We start from the raw sequence: 24,372 nt of genomic DNA on the forward strand, positions 1-24,372 counted from the left end.
GGAAAGGTGTACCGCTAAGTAACACAACGAATTTCAAATCATACCACTTTATTGAATCTTAAATAAATTATGGTATGTGCATCAACTTTACATTTGAGCTGTGATTCCTGCCATATAAAACAACAGACAGACGGCTTTTATTTACAGCAGGACTGCCATTAACATTCATTAGACCATATAGGATTAACTCTTTTAATTCCTAGTTATTTCCAAGTAAACAAATTTGCTCTGATTCTATCCTATTTGAACCCTTTTGCCAACAGTTTTTAATTTGTGCCACTTCAATGGTTTCCTATGTTGTTTATGTGACCAAAAGACAAATCAATTTTCTGCTTATTTTCCCTAAATGGCCATCAGAAATTCACAAATGCGGAGAATAAGCACCTCTTTAGTGTGCTGGTTTGTGGCAAGTGCTTGTAAGTGGTGGAGATTTAATGCAAATCTTAATGTTTTTCAATTTAATGCATGATGGTATCTGACATTCCAGAAAGGAATCAATAAAGTACATCAAATGGAAAATAGTGGTAATGGTTTTTTATTTTATCTGTTTTTTTTTTCCCTTCTCACATTTACTTATACTAAAAGTCTTACCCATAGGAAGAAGAAACAAGTCTGAGGCAGAGTTCGGTCTGCTTCCTGGTGCATTGGATTTGGAATGTTCTGAGAAGCAGGCACGTGCTGGGGGTGGCGGCGGGGGTTGTGAAGGAGGGGTACTGTCAAATGAATTATCACCTGCATATGGGGAAAGTTCATACATCTTTTAGCTTCATTAGCAGTATTAATCACAACTACAGCTTTACACTTTATGGCCCTTTGATTCTGTTAGAAATCGAGAACACTATTTCATGGTAGTAATTAAAGGGCACAAGGAATTACCAAGCCTAGAAATGCAGCTATTAAACAGGAAGTCTCCCCGAAGAGTATTAAAAAATGCATGCAATTTATATAAAAACAGCAGTCAATTATAGACACATTAAAAGAGGCCTATAGGCAGGTCTCAAAAGAGGTATACAGTTCAGTCCTTGTGGGGAATAATGCAAAGAAAAAGCAAATAATATTGAAATCACCTGAATTTTTGCTTTGATTTTTAATATAAATGTGGTCTTATCAAAGTCACAACTATAGACAAATAAAAAGTAATCTAACAACACACTTACTTGTAATGCTCACATATTATTGTGCATTGTGTATTTTATTAGGTCTATTTGGGAAAATTGAGTAAACATCTACAGTGCAGTAAGAAAAAGTGAACTTGTGGGCCAAAGAGTTTGTTCACTGCTGTGCAGTTACACGTGCCGCAAGGAGCTGTGTGTGTGTGTGTGTGTGTGTGTGGGGGGGTCCCAGACGATGTTTAGATCCGGGGAGCCCATAGGAGATAGTGGCGGTCTGCTGCCAATCCTATTACGCAGAGCGATGGCAGAAGATCGCTGCTATGCTCCTCGCTAGTCTTTTAACATGTTGAAAGACGTTAAAAGACAACGGTCAGCCGGCATTCTACATGTTGGGTGATCGTTGACTTCTATTACACAAAGCGATTATCGGCCATAATGGCCTATAATTGGCCAAATACGGGTGATAATTGGTTCGTGTAATAGAGCCTTAAGGCGGGTTCCTGACAAATCTGTTTCTATCTAGAAAGAATGTGTAGTGTGCAACATGCCTGGATGCAGACAACTTTCACAAGACGTGTTATAGAGATGAATGGAGTTGAAAAATGCTGGGTGTACATAACTAAAGTTACCCCTTATTCTAATTAAGGCCTTGTCTACTAATGGAAAACATCCTGGACTGTTGCACATCAAGACATCAGTCTACCTGTAAAGCATAGTGGAAGGAGAATCATGGTTTGCTGCCTCTAGACCTGGACAACTTGTGATCATTGAATGAATAATTAATTTAAAACGGAATGCATGGGCAGCTGTCCATTACCTCAAGGTGAAGAGGCTTTGGATGATGCAACGAGATGAATTAAAGCAAATCAACTAATGAACAGTTAGAAAAAGATGATTTGTGTTTTGGAATGGACAGTCAGAGTCGTGACCTTAACACTATCCACATGCTTAGGCATGACCTGAAGAATGCAGAGTATGCAAGACATCCCAGAGATGGTTATGAATGGAAATACATTTGCAGTCAGGAACAGTCCAACTTTCTTCAAATTTTTGCAGCTACAAGAAATTTCTCATGGAGGCAATTGCTACTGAAGGGGAAATCTACAGTTTATCAACTTTAGATGTTCACTTGCTCTTTTTTCCTGCACTGTGGATGTTTTTTCAATGCAATAAAATAAACAAGTTGTATATTATGTTTGAGTGCACCAATTAGAATGTGTTTGTCTTTAATCGTCAGGCCTTAGTCACACATTCTGTAAATTGTGTCTGCAATTATGTACTTGATTTTTTGCCCATTGATTTCAATTGGGCCATTCACATGATCAGTAATCTGATCCGGAAAAGAAAGGACAAGACCTAGTGCGGACCTGTATTTTTTTTTTTGCGGATTTTCTAACAGAAGTCGATGGGATCTGCTATTTTTTTTTTTTACAAATTGCAACCTTTTGGCATCCGTATCATCCGCAAAAGAAAAAAAAAAAAAAAAAAAAAGCTGAACTGCAATAGACGAACTACCAACATTCTTACACACGTATAGCGAATAATCCGCAAAAAATATGGATTGCAGATGCACTACAGATGCATAATCCGTATTTTTTAGCAGATTGCGAGTGTTGATAGGCGAACAAAAATACGAGCCAGAAAAAAAGCACTGACCAGGTGAATAAGGCCTTAAGCTGCATTCACACGTCCCGAACAACAGACAATTTTAAGATCCATTCCAGTGAATGCAGCCATTCACACAATCCGTGTGAATGCCCCCGCCGCCCGGCAGCAGTGATGACAGGAGATCATAATGTGCGCTCCTTTTATCGCATCTAACAACTACTCAGCTACTCCCCTCCAGCTTACATGTTCACCAAAAGTGGCGTGGACTATGCTGCCTACTTCTCCCGGTGCTAGCACGAACCAGCGTAGTCCATGCAACTTCTGGTGAGAGTATGTAAGCCGGCCAGCACCAGGGGTGTGGGGGAGTAGTTGTCAGATGCAATGACAGGAGCACATATTATGTCATTTCTGCTGCCAGGCGGCGGGGAGGCTGCACTTGGGATCCATGCCGCGATCTTCGTACGATCATGTGAATGAGGCCTTACTTTGATAACAGCCAGATCATGGTTTATTAAAAGTAAATTCTGCATTCAAATTCCAAGAAGTTCACTTCTCTCGATTTGTATCTCTTGAGCATACAGCTCACTGCTGAAAAGGAGACAGACACAGTAGAGACCTGCAGAAAGCATTAGCAGCGCTGACTAGTTATCACTTTATTGGATCCTTTCTAGACTAATGTATCCCTGCATGAGATGCACGGCTGTAAATATGTATTGTAACAACTGCTCACCATTTTCAAGACTTCTGCTAGCTGTTAGTGAATAGAAATATTCTTCATCACATCTGCAGGGGAAAAGCCAATACAGACCTAATAATTTTCACAGCTGAGAATTTGATACAAATGTATCCAGCTCAGGCAATCCTCTGTAGAAGAAAAACACAAGAGTGACACAAATCTCTCTGCCGGTCATAGTCTCCTGCATCAGCGCAGGCACAATGTACTAGCTTGGGGCACAGGCTGTTTTTAGCTCACAGAGGATTGCCTAGACTGGGCATAAATGATGCAAACTAAGTCCTTTCACTTTTCAGGATCTGGATATAAACATGAATATTCCTATTCACTGACATCTTGAAATATGGTGAGGAAATAGACTGCTTAAGAATATCAGAATAAGAACCTTCTTTCGCACAACAAATAGGGTTTGCTTACAAAAATCAGAGAACCCCCTTGAAATTCAAAACAGTCAGGTCGGCAGGGGTGTGGGGGAACTTAAAGGGGTGATCCAGCGCTACAAAACATGGCCTTTTTTCCCCCTCTCGTTTCGCTGGATAATCCCTTTAATAAACAAGGTATACTTACCAGTCCTAGTGCCTATGTTGCGCTGCTCCCGGGTAATGCTGATTGCCGCTGGCTGTCATTTCTGGCTGGAATCCGGGTACGTCTCATACCTGGCTTTTTCAGCTTCAATGTCACAGCCCGGCTGATTGATTGCCCGCTCAGCCAGTCAGTGCAGCTGGGGGAGCCGGGTGAGTGATGTAGCCGGATGACGGGCAAAAATTACATGGCGACACTAGGGAGCGCTGCAATGGAGGTACAGGGACAGGTAAATATACTTTGTTCATTATATCCAACCACCCCCCTGCCTTTTTTTTTTTATTTCATGGGACTTATCTTTTAACATCTGGCCCATGTACAGCATTTCAGTTACTGTTGTGGACTCTCACAGCACATTTTACAGCCCCCCCCCCCCCAATGTAGCAGAGGTCAAAATACATGGTGTATACACAACAATATTTCCATATTAAAATGCAAGTTTAGCTGCACATTCACCACAGATCTTCAGTAAGTGTACTCTTACAGAAAACATACTTCCCTAGGTGGCCAACCATGATAGTTAGCAGTCTTATAAGTGATCACACTGCACTGGGAAATCAGGCTAAAACCGATGCAGTCAGCAAATTCCAACACTGAAGCATTAAACAGACATAAAGCACTTAAGAAGAGAAAGAATAAGTCCTACTTTCAGCTGTCAGAAGTCCTTGGAGAAATGTTATCTAATCATATTGTGCTGCCGCTTTTCTGGCTTACAAAAAGGAGGATATAATTTTTATGAACATACCAGCACAGAAATGAGAAACTTGGTAAAGGATTTAATATTTCCAGTGATGTGACACTTCCAAACATTGTACAGGTGTGATAAGCACAAAGAAAATCTGAGAGTCAGCAGTCAACAGAAGGCAGGAAAAGAAAGCACGAAGCTTCAGTTACTAAAGCAGTTTAGCAAAGTACTACATTTTAAATACCAAAGAGGAATTTTGGTGCTGCCTGACCATGAAAAAATAAGTCCTTCAGTGATGACTTATTATAGCAAGTCCAGTCCAGGACACCAACTTACTCTGCATGGTGACTGGTACGCTCACAATCAGCACGACATATCTTAAAGGAATATTCTCATCTCAAATAATATTGTTAAACTTGTAGGGCCTGTTAGAAACCTCTTACCTTTCATGTACATGTCCATGATTCCAGAAAGTAGAAAATGCTCTTATTATACGGCAAGAAGAGTCAAAAAAGCTTTCCTGAGCTCCTGAAAAGCAGCAAGCTGTAACATCTCCTCCCTCCCCCCTCCCATACCTGACCCTGCTTGGGACTCAGCTTCCAGGTGTCAATTAAGGGCACTATTACACGGAACGATAATCGGCCGATTCGGCAGATTATCGTTACATGTAATAAATACAACGATCAGCCGATGACAACGATCATCGGCTGATCGTTGATATAGGTTCTGACCCATTTTTGTCGGGCGCCGACCGCGTACCGCTACGTGTAATAGCGGTGCGCAGGCGGCGACTAACGATATACATTACCCATCCATGTTGCAGGGCTGCTGCTGCGGTCTTCTTCTCCCCAGGTCCCGCGCGCTGTAACGTCAGAGTGGCCTGTCAGCTGACAGGCCACTCTGACGTTACAGCGCGCGGGACATGGGGAGAAGAAGACCGCAGCAGCAGCCCTGGAACGTGGATGGGTAATGTATATAGTTATGCAAGGGCTGCAAGGACATCGGTAACAATGTCCTTGCAGCCCTTGTTTAACGATTATCGGGCCGTGTAATAGACCCAGTAAACGAGCGGCGATCTAGCAGATCGCTGCTCGTTTACAGGTATTATCGGGCCCCCATCGGCCTGTGTAATACCACCCTAAGAGGAGGGAGGGTGAAGGAGAGGGGAAAGTATAGGGAGAGAGAAGGAGAGGGAAGGGGTAAAGGGAAAGGGAGGAGGAAGGGGGAATGGCAGGGGTAACGGGAGAGGAAGTATACCAGCTTGCAGCAGACCAGGAGCTTGGAAAAGTGTTCTTTGACTCCTTGTATCAAAGAAAAGCATTTCTCTACATTGTGGAAGAACAGCTGGATATATGAAAGGTACCATGTGTCTCCTTGACCTAACAGCATCTAATACTGCAAACATTTTGGAATGTGATTTACAGCTTGCAGATTCTCTTTACCTGGACGTACTGTACAAGTTTAACTATGTTAGTTGAGATAGGAAAATCCCTTTAACCACAAATCCAATACAATAAAGTGTGTTTTATATGTAAATGAAATAGATGATCATATTTCCTTGGGAATGAACATAAAGCTTCAAAGTCAACACCAGCACTTGTGTTAGTAAATTAATATTCGAGAAGCACAAATCCATAAAGTCAAACTTGGCAGCATCTATTTCTTTAAATGAGGCTTTGTTTGCCAAGTAAAAAAAAATATTTTATTTTCCAATCTGTGTTTGCGTATTTAGTTAATTGGATGTTTTTGTTGAATTATCTGGATATGATCATCATGGAAGGTTAGGATTAATGGCAAAAGTATCTTCCAAGTTGTTGCAAATGCTAATTAACAGTAACATTTGTTAGCAGGGAACAGAACAGAAACTCAAGCGCTTCACAGCAAAATGGGAATTTTTATTTTTGAGCTGGTTGAAAGGCAATTTGGAAAGGCGGTGATGCTTCATTTGGCTACAGAAAAACAAGCAGAAAAGCCAAAGAACTCTATGTTTATCTTTCTGCAGTAGTCTGCAAAAGGTGTTGCTACCTCAAAGAGCACATAGCCATATTGTTAAAATTTGTGAAAAGTTTAATATGCATTGATATATGTTACTAATGCTACAGATAAAAAATATGTATTATGTATCATGCTTACAGATAGCGAATAATACAATACATTTCCAAAGCTTGTTCCCTAATGTACATAGCTAAATGTTCACAAATATTCTAGAAAGATGTCTGTGTTGGTTTCACAGTAAGGGCCAGTTCACACTGAGCAAATTAGGTGGAAACATCGTGTCTATGGGAGGGCTCGCGCATCTCTGCCGCCCTCCGCTCAAGGAATTGACACGTCAATTGTTTGAGAGATGGAGAGCAAAGGCACGTGAGCCCTTCTATAGACACGCTGTTTGAAACTGAGGCAGGCGGAATTATACTGAATTTGCTCAGTGTGAACTGGCCTTAGAATAATCTTTCAGCAAAGAACACTAAAGATGGGATACAGGAGCTAAACACTTTAAAGAAGCCCTCCCACATTTTTTTTTTACTCATTATGCAACTAGTCAGCCAAATTAATTCAGCCAGCATTACCTCATTTAGTCATTCATTTGTATCTAAAAATCCCTGAAATCCTTTCCTTCATGTGGTCATATGGTGACCACCTGGAAATAATATGTGTTTCTGCGGTCTTAATGAAGTCACAATCTTACACAGCACAGGCACCTGTATGAAGCTACATGGAATGTCCCACATAAGTTTTCCACAGGGGGAGACAGAACTCCCATTAAGAGTTATCTGATGCTGATTATATGGCTCATGTCACACAGTTATAAAAGATTTTATGACAGATCAGCCTTCCTATCTGTATACTTACAGTCTCTTAGCTTATTTAGAGATATATGGAGATAAGGATTATTACACTGTCCTCTCAGCAGGCAGAGATGGTACTGGCTTTAGCTGCCCATGTGATGCTGATGCATCATGGCATTGAGAGCAGATCTGGAAGGGAGAGGATGCAGTTTGCAATCTGAAAGTCCAGATGTATGAATGCAGCAGAGCTGTGATGAAACAGATGACACAGCAGGAATAATGGTGGCCAGTGTGCATTATTATAAGCAAAAAAAAAAAGTTGCATAATTTTTTTAAAATCATTTGTTTAATACACCGGGAATAATTCAAACGACAAGCAGATACATTGGAATAAATATAATTACCAAGATCTGGAGTCTTTAGTTTTTTCATTTCAGATGTGTCGTTGTGCGTGCCATTTGTCAAACACTGCCCATTCTCACAGAGCCTAAGAAAACAACTAAATATCAATTAATCAGAACAGTAAATGTCACCAATTATCAGGAGACAAAACAGACACAGCCAACTATTGACTTCTGTGCTTCATTTAGCAGAAAAATAATAAACATGGAATAACTACAATTAAAATCTACCGAGGATCGGTTCCCACAAAGTACTGGGAGGCCAGATAACATCTATGGATGAATGAATTATATATACTTTTAACTGCCCAAAGGCAATATAAGATGCATTAACTACTGAATAAAAATTTAAAAGGAAGCCCTGCAGCCCCATATCCCCAAAAATGCCCATCCCCCAATCAATAGAGCATGCATGCAGCTACAAACTGAATGTGCTGAAGACTCCAACTTGCTGTTATATTCTCATAGCATACAGAATGCGGAGAAAGGAACATTTCTTACCCGCTAATATGCAAACTAGGCAGTTTGGTGCACTGGTGGTACACTCCAGTGCATGAATACACCCCTTTTTATGAGTATTCATTCAGTGTTCTGCAGTGATGTCAATATTCAGGAGAGGGGCATGTCAGCTCAGTAGATTTTAGTTTTAATAAAACGATTATCCATGCTTAGAAAAACATGGCTGCTTTCTTCCAGAAACAGCACCTCTCCTGTCCTCAGTTTGGGTGGGGTTTTGTAGCTCAGTTCTATTGAAGTGAATAGAGCTAAATAATAATAATAAATAATAATTTTTATTTATATAACACCAATAGATTCCGCAGCACTTTTAAGTTGTAATACGACACATAACCTGGAGACAAGAGTGGCACTATTTTTGCAAGAAAGTAGACATGCTTTTTTTTTATTCTGGATAACCCTTTTAAATCTTGCCTTTTTAAAATTAACATTGGCCATTGCGCCTCACAATCAATACATACTTCCCTGAACTACAGAGATCACTTGTTAGCAGTGATCTTTGTATCATAATCACAGATAGGATTACAATGAAAAGTAACAGCTAAATTATAAAACTGGAGGCAAATAACACAGGATCCACCACTGATATTATTGATTGATAGGGATCACTATCATTTTCCTGCCATTTTTCATGTCTTAGTGCCAGCTGTAAAGAAAATTTTAAAACTGATATAAAGCAGCAACTTAGGAAGAACTGACTGCAGATTTTAAAAAGAAGGCTTTATTATTAGAGATGAGCGAACCGGGTTCGGGTTCGAGTCCATCCGAACCCGAACATTCGGCATTTGATTAGCGGTGGCTGCTGAACTTGGATAAAGCTCTAAGGTTGTCTGGAAAACGTGGATGCAGCCAATAACTATATCCATGTTTTCCACATAGCCTTAGGGCTTTATCCAAGTTTAGCAGCCACCGCTAATCAGATGCCGAACGTTCGGGTGGACTCGAGCATGCTCGAGGTTCGCTCATCTCTATTTATTATACAGCTAAAGCACCCCCCCCCCAAAAAAAAAAAAATAATAAATAAATAAAATAAAAGTAAACTCTTATAGGGTAACAGTCATTTCAAACTACTTTGCAGAAATCAATAGTACAAACGATTATAAGGTTTTATTAGGCAAAAGAGCTTCATTTTATACTGACAAGGCTGTTCCCCCTCTCCCCCACTTCCAATCTGTTAAGAAGCAAGTGAAGATGGGCTTGCTGTCTCCATTATAACCTTTAGAGGGGAGGGGGTTAAGGGGGATAAAAACGCTGGATTCACATGTCAGACTGCTCAGTGCTGGTCTGGGAACTTGGTGAGGTAAGATTGCAGAATGTTGTGCTCAGCTGGCTCCTATATGGCAAACTACACAAGCAGGTTCTCTCCTGTCCCTGCTCACTCACCCCCCTCAGACCCTCAGCTTCCATGGGTCACAGGAAACAGTCTTTACTTTGCTTCTCTTCAACAGATGGGAAGTGAGGGGAAGTGGTGGGAAAACAGCCTTTTCAGTACAGAAGGAAGCTCTTTTGCAGAGTTTCTTATAATCACTTGTACTATTGATTTCTGCAAAGTTGTTTAAAATGACACTTTAAATGTTCTTACCTAGAAAAGGGTTTTACACTGTGACAATGGAGAGGCAATGGTCTTGAGGATACAGGGTGAGAGGATGGTATCTTGTATTCCCCATCATCATCTTCTATAGAATGCCTCACTTTATCTGACAGGGAATGTAATGATAAAGGACACCTAGAAGAATGGAAAAATATTTCAATATCTTTGCATGTAAGTGCTGAGCTCCAGTCCTCAGCCTGACAGTGTCAATGTCATGAATAAAAACTAACCCATATAAAGGTATTTTAAAAATGTAACATTTTATAGAAGCAAAACCTTTTATTGCACTGAATTATTTATAGCAATCCTTTAATATACCTGATCCCCTATGTAAGCAGTTGGTAGATGAGGATACACTTTCTTTATGGTCACTTACTGTACTTTAGTAAAAAAAATTCACTGCAAGGTACATTTCAGGAAAACGTATGAATGTAAAGAGGTGAATTAAGAGAGTAAATATTGAGGTGTCCTACACTATCAAATAGCTACAGGGGTCCTGACTCAAACATGTATATTGGGGCTGTAGGAAATGCAGAAAGAGGTTCCTGCCAAGCCTCCCTGTAACCTCCTGCATGTTTTACGTGAAGTGACTTGAGTAATTTAAGGTGGGTATACGTGGAACACAGGCCCCAGATGACGTCAGCAGAGGGCAGTCTTTCAATCACGCCCCTCTGGGCGGGATTACAGCACTCGTAGTCGCCCATTACGGTGACTACATGCCCCCAGGACCGTGACTACATATGCCCACATGACTACTTGCCCCGAATTACCATACAACGAGGGACTTTATAAAAGATAGATTACAGTCTAATCTAGGAGGGCACGGGAGGGTACAGGGGTATGTTTTGAAAACATGCTGGGGGATGTAGCAGCACGTTTCCATATCATTAAGTGCATTTTCGTTGTGATTGGTTCCCTTTAATTAACTCTGCATGTCAGTGAAAACTTTATTTTAAAAATATATATATTTTTTTATTTAGTAAGGTGATGAGACCAAAAATTATGCAAGACCAGGAATGTAGTTATTTATTTAAGACTTTTTTTTGGGTGGGGCAATTTGATTTTGTAATGCTGGACATATTTTTATTACACTTTTATTTTACACTTTTCAAGGCTCATAGGGGACTAGAATAACTCCACACACACACACACACACACACAAACACACAAACCTCTGGATAACAAGCATTTCTAGCTTTAGGCTATGTTCCCACAATGTAAAAGTAGGAGCTAATAATGGCCGTTGTTGCAAAACATGGGGTGTTATTAGTGATCATGAAAAAAAGGTCTATTTAAACTTAGTTGCGATGAGCAGGAATAAATGATGGCTATTGGCAAGGGATAGGTTTAAATAAATCAAATACACACTATATTCTATAAAAAGCTATGGGAAATCATTCTATAGAAACGTCTGTACATTAATTCTGCCACAAAAGATTATGACTGATCACAAACCACAACCTACGACCACAATTGTGGAAGACTTCCAAATAAATAGAAAATAGTTGTCTTGTGAAAGACTGAATCATCCCAGTGCATCTGAATCCTGCCCTGATTACTAACTGTAAGTTGGATATGGCACTGTGATTCAAACCCGCTCAAAATTGGGAAACTTTATTATGTGCTGCAAATGTAATAAACAAGTGCCATTCACCCATCTCGCTCCAACACAGCTACCACTCCTGTCGTCATGGCCCCATAGGAACTGCTCACTGAGTCGGGCCAGTGGCTGATTGGCTGAATGGGCCATGATGTCACAGGCACCAGGAAACCAGCAGGGGACTGGGAATGGTGGCTGTACTGGACCAAAATCAGTGAGTGGCACTTGTTTGCAGCACGCCCTGCTGCCCAGCATTTTTTTTTATTTTGCCCAGACTACCCCTTAACAGAACCTATGGCAAAAATATTTTTTTTAACACATAGAATACAAACAAAACACTACAACTAAGAGGCAAAAAGATAATAGGCAGTACTACATCCAGCTATGTATGTGTGGCTGATAGAGAAATAGAACTCCTCTTAACTGACCACAATGAAGACAGAATCTCTCTACTGAATGATGAGATATTACTGCTAACACGCATCGAATGGATTGCACAAGAAATGGGCTTACTGGAACACCAATTTAGAAACTAATGGAAAGAGTGCATTTCATCTCTGTGTTCTCTTCACAGGCACAAAGAAGGGATTTAACAGACAAGTCATGAAATTGTAGAATGCACTTTTAAAGAAAAAGTACTTCAACACAAATAACATAAAGGCTATGCTCACACATAGTACTTCGGTCAGTCTTTTTTTCAACCTAAACCAGGAGTGGAGCTGACGGGGCAAAATTATAATGGAAAGATTTAGAGTTTCTGTGTTTTCAACCAGCTCCTAGTTTTTGTTAAAAAAAAAAAAAAAGACCAAACTAAAGACTGACGGAAATACTATAGGTGAGCCCAAAAACTGGAAAATGTAGTTTTTCCTGGGAGCATAGTAACAAAATAGTATTTGGAACATTTTTCAAAAGACTTTTGTGCCAGGTAAGCATTAAGGAGGATCTGTAGCCCCCCCCCCCCCCCCCATTCAATGTTACTACTTTTAAATAGCTTAGGGTATTCTGTTTACACACCCTGTTACAGTTTGTTGATATGCCCTTCCATTCCCAAAATATGTGAGTTTATAGTTTGCCTGACCATCCGGTTAATAGTCAGATGGGTGTGAACTTAATTTTAACAATGGGAGAAAATATAAGGTGATGGGTGTGATTATACAGTCAAGGGGTATGAATGTTTTAATGAATGGGTGTGTCTGCCTAATTATTCCCCTAACTATGTAAATACAAAATATTTTTTGCAAATACAATCATTTAGCCAACTTGCCCCTGTTGTCAGCTTTTGTCTAGGTTTTTAAGAGCAGTGTTGGTCAGTAACAAGTACAGTGTTACCTTGGTTTAAGAGTAACTTGGATTAAGAGTGTTTGCAAGAAGAGCTTACAGTTTTTTTTTTAAATTGTAACTTGGTTTAAGAGCATTGCTTTGGTTTAAGAGGGGAGTGGGGGACGGGCATGGTCTGCATAGAGGGGTCTACAGCCCTGTACTCTGACCCAGGAAGTCTCTCTCACCTTCCATATAATAGCACATCCACTTCAGGCTGGGGCTTGCATTAGGGGACAGGACTAAGGAGGTAATCTCTCCATAGCTGTAACCCATCTCTCCCCATACAGAGTGCTGCATTTATGTGCCCACATATACCCTGCTCATGCTCCCTGCAGTCTCTGTCCACCCTTGTGTTTCCCATCCTTTCCATTACTGTACAGTAACCTATAATATGACATATTCGACTGTTTCTAAATGTTTGTTTCATTTGCTTTACATGTTATTCAGAATAAAAAAATCATTATTTTTGAGGTGTGGAACCAATTGTCTGCATATCAATTATTTCTTATGGAAAAACTTGCTTTGGTTTAAAAGTCACTTGGGTTACAAGCATGGACCCGGAAAAAATGATGCTCATAATCTAAGTGAATTTAATATCGATCACATTTTAAAAAGCAATTTTTTGAGCTGTGCCAATGGAAGAATAGACCATAACTGGACTTCGCATTGCAGATTTGCTTGTATAGCCAATTTCAGTAGGTACAAAGGAATTAAGAAATTACCAAGAGTACAGACAGATATTTTATATATATATATATATATATATATATATATATATATATATATATATATATATAATTGCAATGATTTGCAAAATGCTAAAATGAGGAACAAAGCAAAGTAAACAATTACAAACAATGCATTTTAGATAAGAATGCAAGACTAAATTTGACCTGAAATATAATAAAAAGACACTATTATAAAAATGGTTGATACAAGACAGGGCCTGTATGACAAGAGCAGTCATGGGGTTAAACATTTTCTGGGAATGTTGGATATGCGTATAGAGCTACCTTTACTGACAATAAACAGACCCAAACATGAAACTTTACTACAATACTTATGAGCTTCTCACACAGCTGGGGCTATGCCCGAAACATATACCATATTTCCAGCATATAAGATAACCCCCAACTTTTCCAGTTAAAATATAGAGTTTGGGATGTACTCGTCATATAAAAGACTACCCTTCTTCCAACAAACACCAAATAAAAATTAATAAAAAACATCAGACAGCAGGGAGATCTGAGAGGTAAAGAAGGAGGTGCAGTAATACCGGCAGGATAAAATGTCAGGCCAGGCGGGTGAAAGAGGTGGGCAAAGCGCCACTCTACCATATGTCTTTTCCATACACCGGCTGCCTGCTGCTTGCTTTGTCCTTCATACGGTTGCCACATAGAGCGGAGATGCGGATGTTTTTTAGCTCCCCCCACTGTATGCGGCAAGCACATATTCTCCAGTCCGGTTAGATAATTTTTCAGCACCCGCCCTATAAGAAGACCCCTGACTTTAGAGAACATTTTCCTGTGTTAAAAAGTAGTCATAGACGCTATTATACGAGAATCTATATCAATATACACAGACAACAGTTAGATTATATCTAATACAGACAAAAAAATTCCCATTATGCTGTACAGACTAGAAACCCTGCCTACTTCTATTTCAGCCATTAAACAGATCATAGTAATTACTTCCTTAGGCTAGGGCCACACTACGTTTTTGCAATCCGTTTTTTTCATCCGTTTTTGCAAAAAAACAAAAAACAAAAAAACAGATGCAGATAAAAACACATCAGTTTTTTTTTTTACGTACACAAAATTAAGTCAGCTACGTTTCTGTGTATGTTAAAAAAAAACACTGATGCCCTTTGATCCGTTTTTTTTTTTTTTATAATGGAAGTTAATGGAAAAACATCAAAATGGATGCACACAACTGCATCTGTTTTTCATAGGTTTTTTTTGCAAAAACGGATGAAAAAAACTGATTGCAAAAACATAGTGTGGACACAGCCTTAAAAAGACAATTAGCAAAGTCTCTGAATTTGGATAAGCAAGTATGTAAATGTAAATTTTTCAGGAAAGAGAGGGGCTAAACAACTAGTCATCATGCAGGTTTTCTGACAGATTTCACTCTGAATGGGGCAGCATGCACTATATGTAAAAACATGCAGGCGGCAGAACTGGATTTATTACTGCAATAATAAAAATGCATTCAAGATGTGTCTACAGGCTTTAATGCAAACACTTTATATACATTGTTCAGCATTCTACGAAAGACAGCTGCCATGCACAATTGTAGAGGTGTCGTAAAAATATTGGTTCCTCTGTCTGCAATCACATAAAGAGAGAGCTCAATAATCCATAAATGCATTTGCAATTTCCAATGTTATTTACAGCTGTCAGATTTGAAACAATAACATTTAACATACAAAGTCTTAAGAATTAAATAATGAAAAATGCATGTGTGATTTACACCTATAAAATGATAATTATATATTAATAGGTACACAATATACTAATATACTCCAAATATGATTTATTTGTTGTAAGTGTCTAATTCTGACACCTATAGTGCTATGGTAGACAGTAGAGATGGAATTTATGAAATGGTTATTGAGCGCTATGAAATGGGATTTTGTAATGCTATTATATTTCACAGCATCTTCTGATGAAGACCTGAGCTGAGTTTGCAGGTCGCACTTCAGGTCTCGATTTAGATTTAAAGGGCAACTCCAGCAAAATTATTTTCTTTCAAATCAACTGGTGTCAGAAAGGGCCAGAGATATGTAATTTACTTCAATTAAAAAAAATCTCAAATCTTCCAGTACTTATCAGCTGCTGTATGTCCTACATATCTATGTCTACGTCTATGACATGCAGCAGCTGATAAGTACTGGAAGACTTGAGATATTTTAATAGAAGTAAATTATAAATCTCTAGCCCTTTCTGACCCTAGTTGATTTGAATAATTTTTTTTTTTGTTGAGTTGTCTTTTAATTTGAATACATAACTACCTTTGATCAACATCAAAAGCAGTCAAAGTGGCCAATCCATACTTGTGGCAATGCCTGCTACTGCCGCTCATCCCCTTTTTAGCTAGACATTCCTGGAAACACTTTAAGAGTGCCTTCACACGTACCGTATCCGCAGCGGATTTCGCGTATCCAGTGCCTTTAATCACTATGAGAGCACATATGTGAGTTAACCCCTGCTGAGAGCATACATTACCTGCTCAGCGACACGACTGCATGTGAGGCTCCTGGCTACGGTTCCGCTCAGCCAATCAGTGCTGCCATGCACTGATTGGCTGAGGAGGACCTATGGGAGCCTCACATGCAGCCACTGGGCAGAGCAGGTAATGTATGCTCTCTGCAGCGCGCTGCGGGCGGCCAACTCACATACTCACAGCGGGATGTCAATCCCGCTGTGAATATGTACTCTCATAGGGATAAAAGGCACTGGATCCGCAGCGGATTTTGCAGCGTGAAATTCGCTGTGGATCCGGTGCGTGTGAAGGCACCCTTAAACATTTTGGTATTTTTACTAGGATTTCAGTTAATTGTTACTTTATACAGTGCTGAAAAACACCTGTTTTTACTGAAAACCATCAACAATCAGGCTGGATTCAGCTGGCAAAAGGTAGTATATGGCTTTATATGCATGCTAGTTTTTCCAGGATTAGAAACACAAAGTTGCTTTCTTCCAAAAATAGTGCTAAACCAGCTCTGTTCACTATAATAAAAATGAGGTGAAGTACCACAAACAAACCGAGGACAAGAGTGGTGCTGTTTCTGGAAAAAAAAAAAAAAAGAGCAGCCATGTTTTTCTAATCCTGGATAACCCCCTTTATTTTTTTGCTCATTAACATGAAGCACTTAGGATGGATCCATCAACATATTCAAGTAATAACTATAAAATCCAAACTGTCTCATGACTCAAGTCATGACTATTATGACATAAATTATGTATTTACTTTATACAAACCATCACAGTTGTTTTTAATATTGATTATTGTGAGGTTTTATAAAGGTCTCAATGTGTCCCCAGTTTCTTTAAAAGTTTAGACCAGTTGTAGGTTAAAAAATTATACTGTACAAAAAATCACCCCATAAACCAAGCAGACTTAGAGCCAGTTCCCAGCGACACACCATTACATATTGAAAGTAGTAAAAACAAACACCAAAACAACAAATCCATTCCCAGCAGCTTGTTGATAGCTTCCAGGTATCAGTGGGATATTTTTTCTACACTCCATAGCATATAAAATATCTGAGAAATAAGTCTTGAAGATTACAAGATCCTCATTCTACACAAGCTATGATGATATTATTTATATGAGTGATGACAATCTCTGTATAAAGCTTCGGAACACGCTGGCGTTATATAGGCAACAGGAAATGAAATATTATCTTGCAGCTTTGTGGATAATATTTATTATACAAATACAGTTTACAATCCTAAAATTATATTTTCATACGATTTAATTTCAACTACTATAGGGCATCATTGATAAAGGATTGAAAGGTCCCATTATTGTTGGTAGATTAAAATAAACAGGTAAAATAGCAATTAAAAAGACTTATTAGCTGTGTAGTATTCTAGAATGTGGTGGTAGAAAACCAAGAAACATGGCAAGAATAACTATGTAGCCAATTGTAGGGTATGGAGAAGTGTAAAGCTCGTTGTAATTCCATTTAGAGTCTGTAGAGGGAGCTAAAGTACATATGAAAGTCATAACTAACCTGACATGATGACAACATGGGAAGAGGTTTTCACATGCACGAGTGTCCTTACATTCATCTCTGAATAATAAATCAAACAAAACATCCTAAATATCTCGCAAGGCTGTATGCCAGAGTGTTACATATTCAACCAACATATTTGAATAACTATTGTGCCATCACATATTCCAGTCATGGAGCTTAAACATTTCTGCAGAATTTATAATATTCAAGGTCAAAAGAGGAGAGTAATGCTCTGAGCTTATTGTGCATACAGGTTCATTCTAAAAGAAACCCACAGCACATTTACTTGCTGAATTTACATGCATATGTAGCTAGAACACCCACTTCTATTCTGGAGGATTCCACCAAACCCCCCTTTTTTGTCACATTAGTATCACAGTTATACTAGATCTGCAATCGTTCCCTCTCTTCTAATGAAGTGATACTGTGCTAAGAAATCTATCAGATATTACAAGAATATAAAATGGTAAAAGGAAGGAATAATTAACCTCATACCTATAATTTACCTTAAAAATGCTTTAGACTTTGCATTTTTAACATTGACAACCACTCTCCATTTCATTGAAAAGAAGGGATAGTTGTTAACATTGGCAATAATTTATTAAATCACAAAATCTCGCCAAAGCTGAGCTGTAACCTAAAGCTGCCCATACGATGCCCAATAGATGGTCCCCCAGATAGATGAGCGCTAACGCTATACTGATCCTTTCCATTGTTGCACCATGTTTTATTATTTAATCCCACTCAGAAACAATCCAACCCTTAGGGTATGTTTACACTACAGAATTTCTGCGGAGACTTCAAGCAGATTCCGCTGGGCAGCCTCCGCTTGAAGTTCTGCCCGTTCCATAGACTATTTGCTGTCGGATTCCACTTTCTGCCCAAAGAGTTGACATGTGAATTCTTTTGGCGGACAGCAGAATTTGCCAGCAAAAATCATTAAGTCTATGGAACGGGCGGAACATCAAGCGGAGACCACCCGGCGGAATAAGCTTAAAGTCTCTGCAGAAATTCCATAGTATGAATATATAATGAGCATATTGTACTACCCAACATGTAAAGAACAAGACCACTGCTGATGGAATAGATGTAAGAAACAGAGGCTTTTCACTAACAACCTAACAAGTTCATACATAAGTGATTCATAGGTTCCAGAGACAACAACACTCTTGTCTCCAGTTCAGGTGGACGAAAGGAAAAATTGCTGACAGCGAAATGGTCAGAAACCTATTTTCGGTATCCACACTTTTGTATATATTGTGACTGAAACCTCCTTGTAAGGATAATATTTACACAGTGGCTTACAGGGAGAAACACACATAAATTGAAGGTTTTCTTGCTGAACGTACAGCATATGGATGGCACCAACTGAGTTTTTATCTTCAAAACAAGTGGTGTGGCAGCATACTTTTTATTGATCCAACCTAACAGTCAACTGTGCAGGACGCCTGCTTTCTAGCACCTTCCCACCTCATGACTTAGGTCACAACACCCCTGAACCCCTGTTCTGCTGCACACTATTTCCGCCTGTTCTAAGGCTCACATACTTCTCCATTGGCCTGAAGAAGGGCATTGGCCCCAAAACGTCAAATGGGGCTACAGTGCTTCAGGTTCGGGCTACAGCTACATATATTACTGTTGTCTGCCTGTACACAGTCGCTTGTTGGCTTGGATCGATAAGAATTTAAAATGCATTTATAAAAGCCAACCTCCTAAGTGCTGACTCATCTCTATGCATGTTACATAGCGAGCTGTTGTCAGTTTAGTAGCTTTTATTCTCAGTATATTGCATCAGCATCCACCACATTGAAACTGAACAGTGAACTCTTATAAACCCGCTTGTCAGACACAAAAGCATTACAACTGAATTGTTTAAGCAATGAATAACCATAACCCAATATTGCCAGTTATGTGGATCTGGTTATAAACCCATATATGTCACTTATGCCAAGACCTGGAGAAACTCCCAGAAAACACTGCTGTCCACTGCAGTAGACCATTAGAGAATTGCAGCACTTTGCATAAAGAGTTTTTATTTGAAAAGTAAAGCGCCTAATGTCTCCACTTGGGCAGGACACACCAATGCTTTGATTCTTACAGCCATTGCGTTCCTAACAAGGCTCATTAGACGCAAGTGTGCAGCCAAATACACTACTGGACTGCTGCCACATCCTGGCACAAGTCCTGGTACACAGCAATGACCTGGCAGCATCTCTACCAGCTTTCTCCTCTTCTCTGTCCCTTTAAAACTCCAGCTGGCATCCAGTCATTTGGAACCTAATCCCGTTAGCAGCCCACAACTACAGCTGAACAGAAGCAGATTTGCAAAGTGCTGGAAGAATAGTTTACTTTAACAATACAATTCCACTGGCACAAATAAAACGTAAAGAACATTCCCGCTGCTGCTCTAAGTGAAGTGTCAACAACTGATTAAAATAATCCATGTTCCAGCCATTCCACAAGCAGCGCGGGGAAGGCCAATTAATACCCTGAAAACTTTTACATCCCTTCTCAATATGCCATAAAGCATAGCCTCCATGTGTGGACAGGACGGGAGGTTAAATTCCAATTAAAATGCCCTGTGATCAGCTACTTCCAGTCACTTGGAATTAAAGCACATGACTGAGGTCATGCTGAAAAGCACAACTGGGGAAGTTTAGTTCTCATACAAAACATACACGAATGCAAATACAAAATATAGTAGTTCTTTTTATATTTTAGAAATGTAGGGATGGGGTCACAAAGAAAGCTAAACTGATGCGTTATGATAAATGAAACATTTTAAATGGACAATGATTTCTTTTAAAGGTATAGTTTGAGAGATATAAACTCCCTAATACCATAAGTGCCTTTTTTTTTTTTATAACCATTTGCCTTTTGTTACGACCTGCTTTTGGGCATCCATCCACTAGGTTGGTTCTCTCATGCTCAGTTTAGTTGCAGTCTCCTGATCTGTTTCATTAGTACTGGCAGTTGGTTTTCACTTTATGTGCAAGCAAGGTGGGTTGTGGGTAAGTGTCTGCACTACCAGCTGATGCCCATACAAGCTTTAAAGGAGTACTCCAGCGGACTAAAAAAAAAGAAGAACACAGACACACACACACAGCATATATACTTACCATCCCTCCAGTGACTATCGCTGCTTGAATCTCCTGCCGGCCGCATCCCTGTCGGCCATCTTCAGATCTCCCTCACTTCCGGGTTGCGGAGCAGTAAATGGAAGAGAAAAGGCTGCATGTGCACCAGCAGCCTTTTCATTGCCTGGAGCACATCATATGACTTCCAGCTTGCTCAGCCAATCAGGGCTCAGCAAGCTGCAAGCCATGTCATGCACTCCAGCCAATAAAAAGTCTACAGCAGCCTTTTCTCTCCCATTCACTGCTGTGGAAGACACCGAAAAAGAAGAAGACCACCCCCGCCCCCTGCTCCGATGACATTGACCCAAGATGGCGCCCGGGAGAAGAGGACAGGGGCGACATATATTTGGTATCTATACCAAGGGGGGGGGGGGGGGGGGGGCAGGAACAGATAGCTTATTTACACACATAAGAAGTTATATAACTTTGTAATGTGTGTTAATTAAGCTTAAAAAACAAATTGCAGGAGTACTCCTTTAAGAGAGCTAGTTGTGGCCTGTTTTAGTAAATACTTGTATTCCCCATGAAATAACACTTCTGGAACATCCGTTTTAATAATCTGTTTTTCTATTGACTTCCATTATAAAAAAAAAAAAAAAAAAAGGATAAAAAAAATGTGGTTAACCACGTTTTTGTGTATGTTAAAAAAAGAAATGATGCACACAAATGCAACCATTTTTCCAATCTGTTTTTCGTAAAAACGGATGAAAAATGGATTGCAAAAACGCAGTGTGGCCCTAAGCCTAAAGCTGTATTCCCACGTTCCATGTTCCTCACGGAACACGGACGTGGAATGCCTTTAACGGAGTCTCCCCCGACCAGACAGCATCTGTAATTAGATGCAGAGAGCAGGGGAACTGTACAGATATGCGGCGCACTGTAATGACAGCACCACGCGGCTGATTCATTACAGCGCGGTGCATATCTGTACAGTTCCACCGCTCTCAGCATCTTATCACAGATGCTGCCCGGGTGGGGGGAGACTCTGTTGAGGAACGTGGGAAACAGAGGAATGGTGCTTTAAATATGTAATCCATGCACCAATTTCATGGGCATTGTACATATGTGCTGAAGCAGACAAGTCAGGATTGGTGACAGGTCTCATTTAAGGGGCTTTGCCAGGTAATACTTATTGTTGGCCCATTCTCAAAAAAGGTCTTCGATATCAGTCTGATACTCAGCGCCCCTATAGTTCAGCTGTTTGCGCTGATAGTATACACAGCGAAACAGAGCTGGAAGCAGACAGCTTCATCCACTGTGTAGTGGCCAAGACTAGTCACTGCAGCTTAGATCCAATTCCCTTCAAAATCTTTAGTGCCATCGCTATTCAACAGTATGGAGGTCTGGGGTATATATTATATACAGTATATGGCTACCCAAAGTTTGACTTATTTTATAAACTACTGTGCCCAAATGACTTGTGATAGCTTTTCTGCCATCTCATATCATAGTCTCTAGCCACATTAGGTAAAGTTATGGTGCGTTTACACAGACAGATTTATCTGACAGATCTTGGAAGCCAAAACCAGGAACAGACTATAAACAGAGAACAGGTTATTAAAGGAAACACTGAGATTTCTCCTCTTTTCTAATCCATTCCCTGGTTTGGCTTAAAAAATCTGTCAGATAAATCTGTCTGTGTAAACGCAGCATTAGCTGGGTCACTTACTATTTAGTATTTGTAAGCTTTTTATTTATGGTATAAGTCTGTTTGCTTTTGTATACCTTACAATCATTTCTATCATAAAAAAATATCTGGCATATTTTGTCAGCTTCCCTGGTATATTTGGAAAAACTCCATAAGATTTAGAAAAATCCCCCCCAAAATGATTGTCCTACAAACACATGACTTGACTATATAGTAGTTAGCAAAGTATATACTAAAGGTCCCCAAATGCAGCATGTCTTTAGACAAGAAGAATTATGTTGTGGTATATTTTCATGTTTGGGAAACACTGCATTTAAAGCCAATGTCAAGTATATTCAATTACCTCATGGTGTCAATGTGTTATTGCAGCCATACAGAACAACTGGGATGCACACATACTTGCAGGCTTTTAACATCTGCTGGATACCATATAAACGTATTTATAGTAGGATATTTATTCATTATGTAAATCTTATCCTATGTTTAGCACTATTGGCACTGCAATGTTAGTGGGTAAGAAAGCTGCCAAGGAAGTCAGCAGACTTTTTATTCCACATTATATACAGTAAGCTTTTTGCAAGATGCCAGGCAGCTTTATAAATTCCATTTTTAAATAAAGTGGGGAAACCTCTGGTAGCAGGGGCATGGTGATTCATCACATTGCTAGCACAATGTAAATTATTACTACAATGCTTATTATCAGTCAGTAAAACATTCCTAAAGCCTATGTCCAGGAGTGAACCCTTCCCAGGTGCAATAAATAATATATAAGATAGCTGCACAGAAAGCCAGCTACCAGTTTGTAGAGCATATATTGATTACAACATGCCAGATATTTTTTTCCTTAGGAACATAAACCCCCTACCAAGTGTTTAGCAACAATCTCTCCTCATCCAATATATGTACACTTAGTCAAGCTGAACATACATGTGTATGAGGGAAATGAAAGAGACAGATGTTGACTGGTAGCTATCTGAAAGGTATGGTCAGCTTGAGGCTATGTTTCCAATATGAGATCTAAGTGCAAAATGGCAGCTATTTATTGATAATGAGAGCCTATCGCCATTATCATTATACAACCGCCTTTTGTCATTAAACGATGGCCCGTTCCTGTAGTGGGAGCGTCGCCTAAGACTGCCAGCATATGTGGACCTGTAATTACAGGAGAAGTCCAGCGAAAATTTTTATTTAAAGTATTGTATTGCCCCCCCAAAAGTTATACAAATCACCAATATATACTTATTACAGGAAATGCTTATGAAGTGCTTTTTTCCCTGCACTTACTACTGCATCAAGGCTTCACTTCCTGGATAAAATGGTGATGTCACGACCCGACTCCCAGAGCTGTGCGGGCTGTGGCTGCTGGAGAGGATGATGGCAGGGGGACACAGGGCACTGGAGGAACACTAAGCATCCCTCTGCCATCATCCCCTCCAGCAGCAACAGCCCGCATAGCTCTGGGAGTCGGGTCATGACATCACAATTTTATCCAGGAAGTGAAGCCCTGATGTAGTAGTAAGTGCAGGGAGAAAGTACTTTATGTGCATTTCCCATAATAAGTGTATGTTGGTAATAACTTTTTTTTTGGGGGGGGAGGAGGGGGCAATACAATACTTTAATAAAAACTTTCGCCGGACTCCTTTAACTACTAGTTGTGTGAAATAGAACATTCCACTATGACCTGCTCTAGTTTATATAGCTCCCCCTCCCTCAGTTCTCTATATGTCATATATATGGAAAACTGAAGATGAGCAACAAACCCCAGCAGACAGAATTATGGTTCCCAGCTTCAGCTGACACTGCTAATAAACACATATATGCTAGAAAAGATCTGGTAAATTATAGGCCTACACTTTTATCAGAACATGTGTGCCTGAGGTCTATGGGTATCTGGCCGTTCAGAAAATGT

General features: G+C 39.7%; 1 protein-coding gene across 1 annotated transcript in view; it reads right to left on the minus strand.

Annotated features, from left to right (window-relative positions):
- Window positions 1–24,372, minus strand: part of CBLB (Cbl proto-oncogene B) — a 118,660-nt gene that overhangs the window by 4,041 nt on the left and 90,247 nt on the right. The window contains exons 13-15 of the mRNA XM_069971095.1: window positions 10,006–10,149; window positions 7,911–7,993; window positions 592–732 (exon numbers count right to left, since the gene is read on the minus strand). Coding sequence (XP_069827196.1) covers window positions 592–732; window positions 7,911–7,993; window positions 10,006–10,149 — 368 coding nt within the window. The remainder of the gene's footprint in view (window positions 1–591; window positions 733–7,910; window positions 7,994–10,005; window positions 10,150–24,372) is intronic.

This window comes from Dendropsophus ebraccatus, chromosome 5, assembly GCF_027789765.1.
Source record: "Dendropsophus ebraccatus isolate aDenEbr1 chromosome 5, aDenEbr1.pat, whole genome shotgun sequence".
In the NCBI taxonomy this organism is placed as follows: domain Eukaryota; kingdom Metazoa; phylum Chordata; class Amphibia; order Anura; family Hylidae; genus Dendropsophus; species Dendropsophus ebraccatus.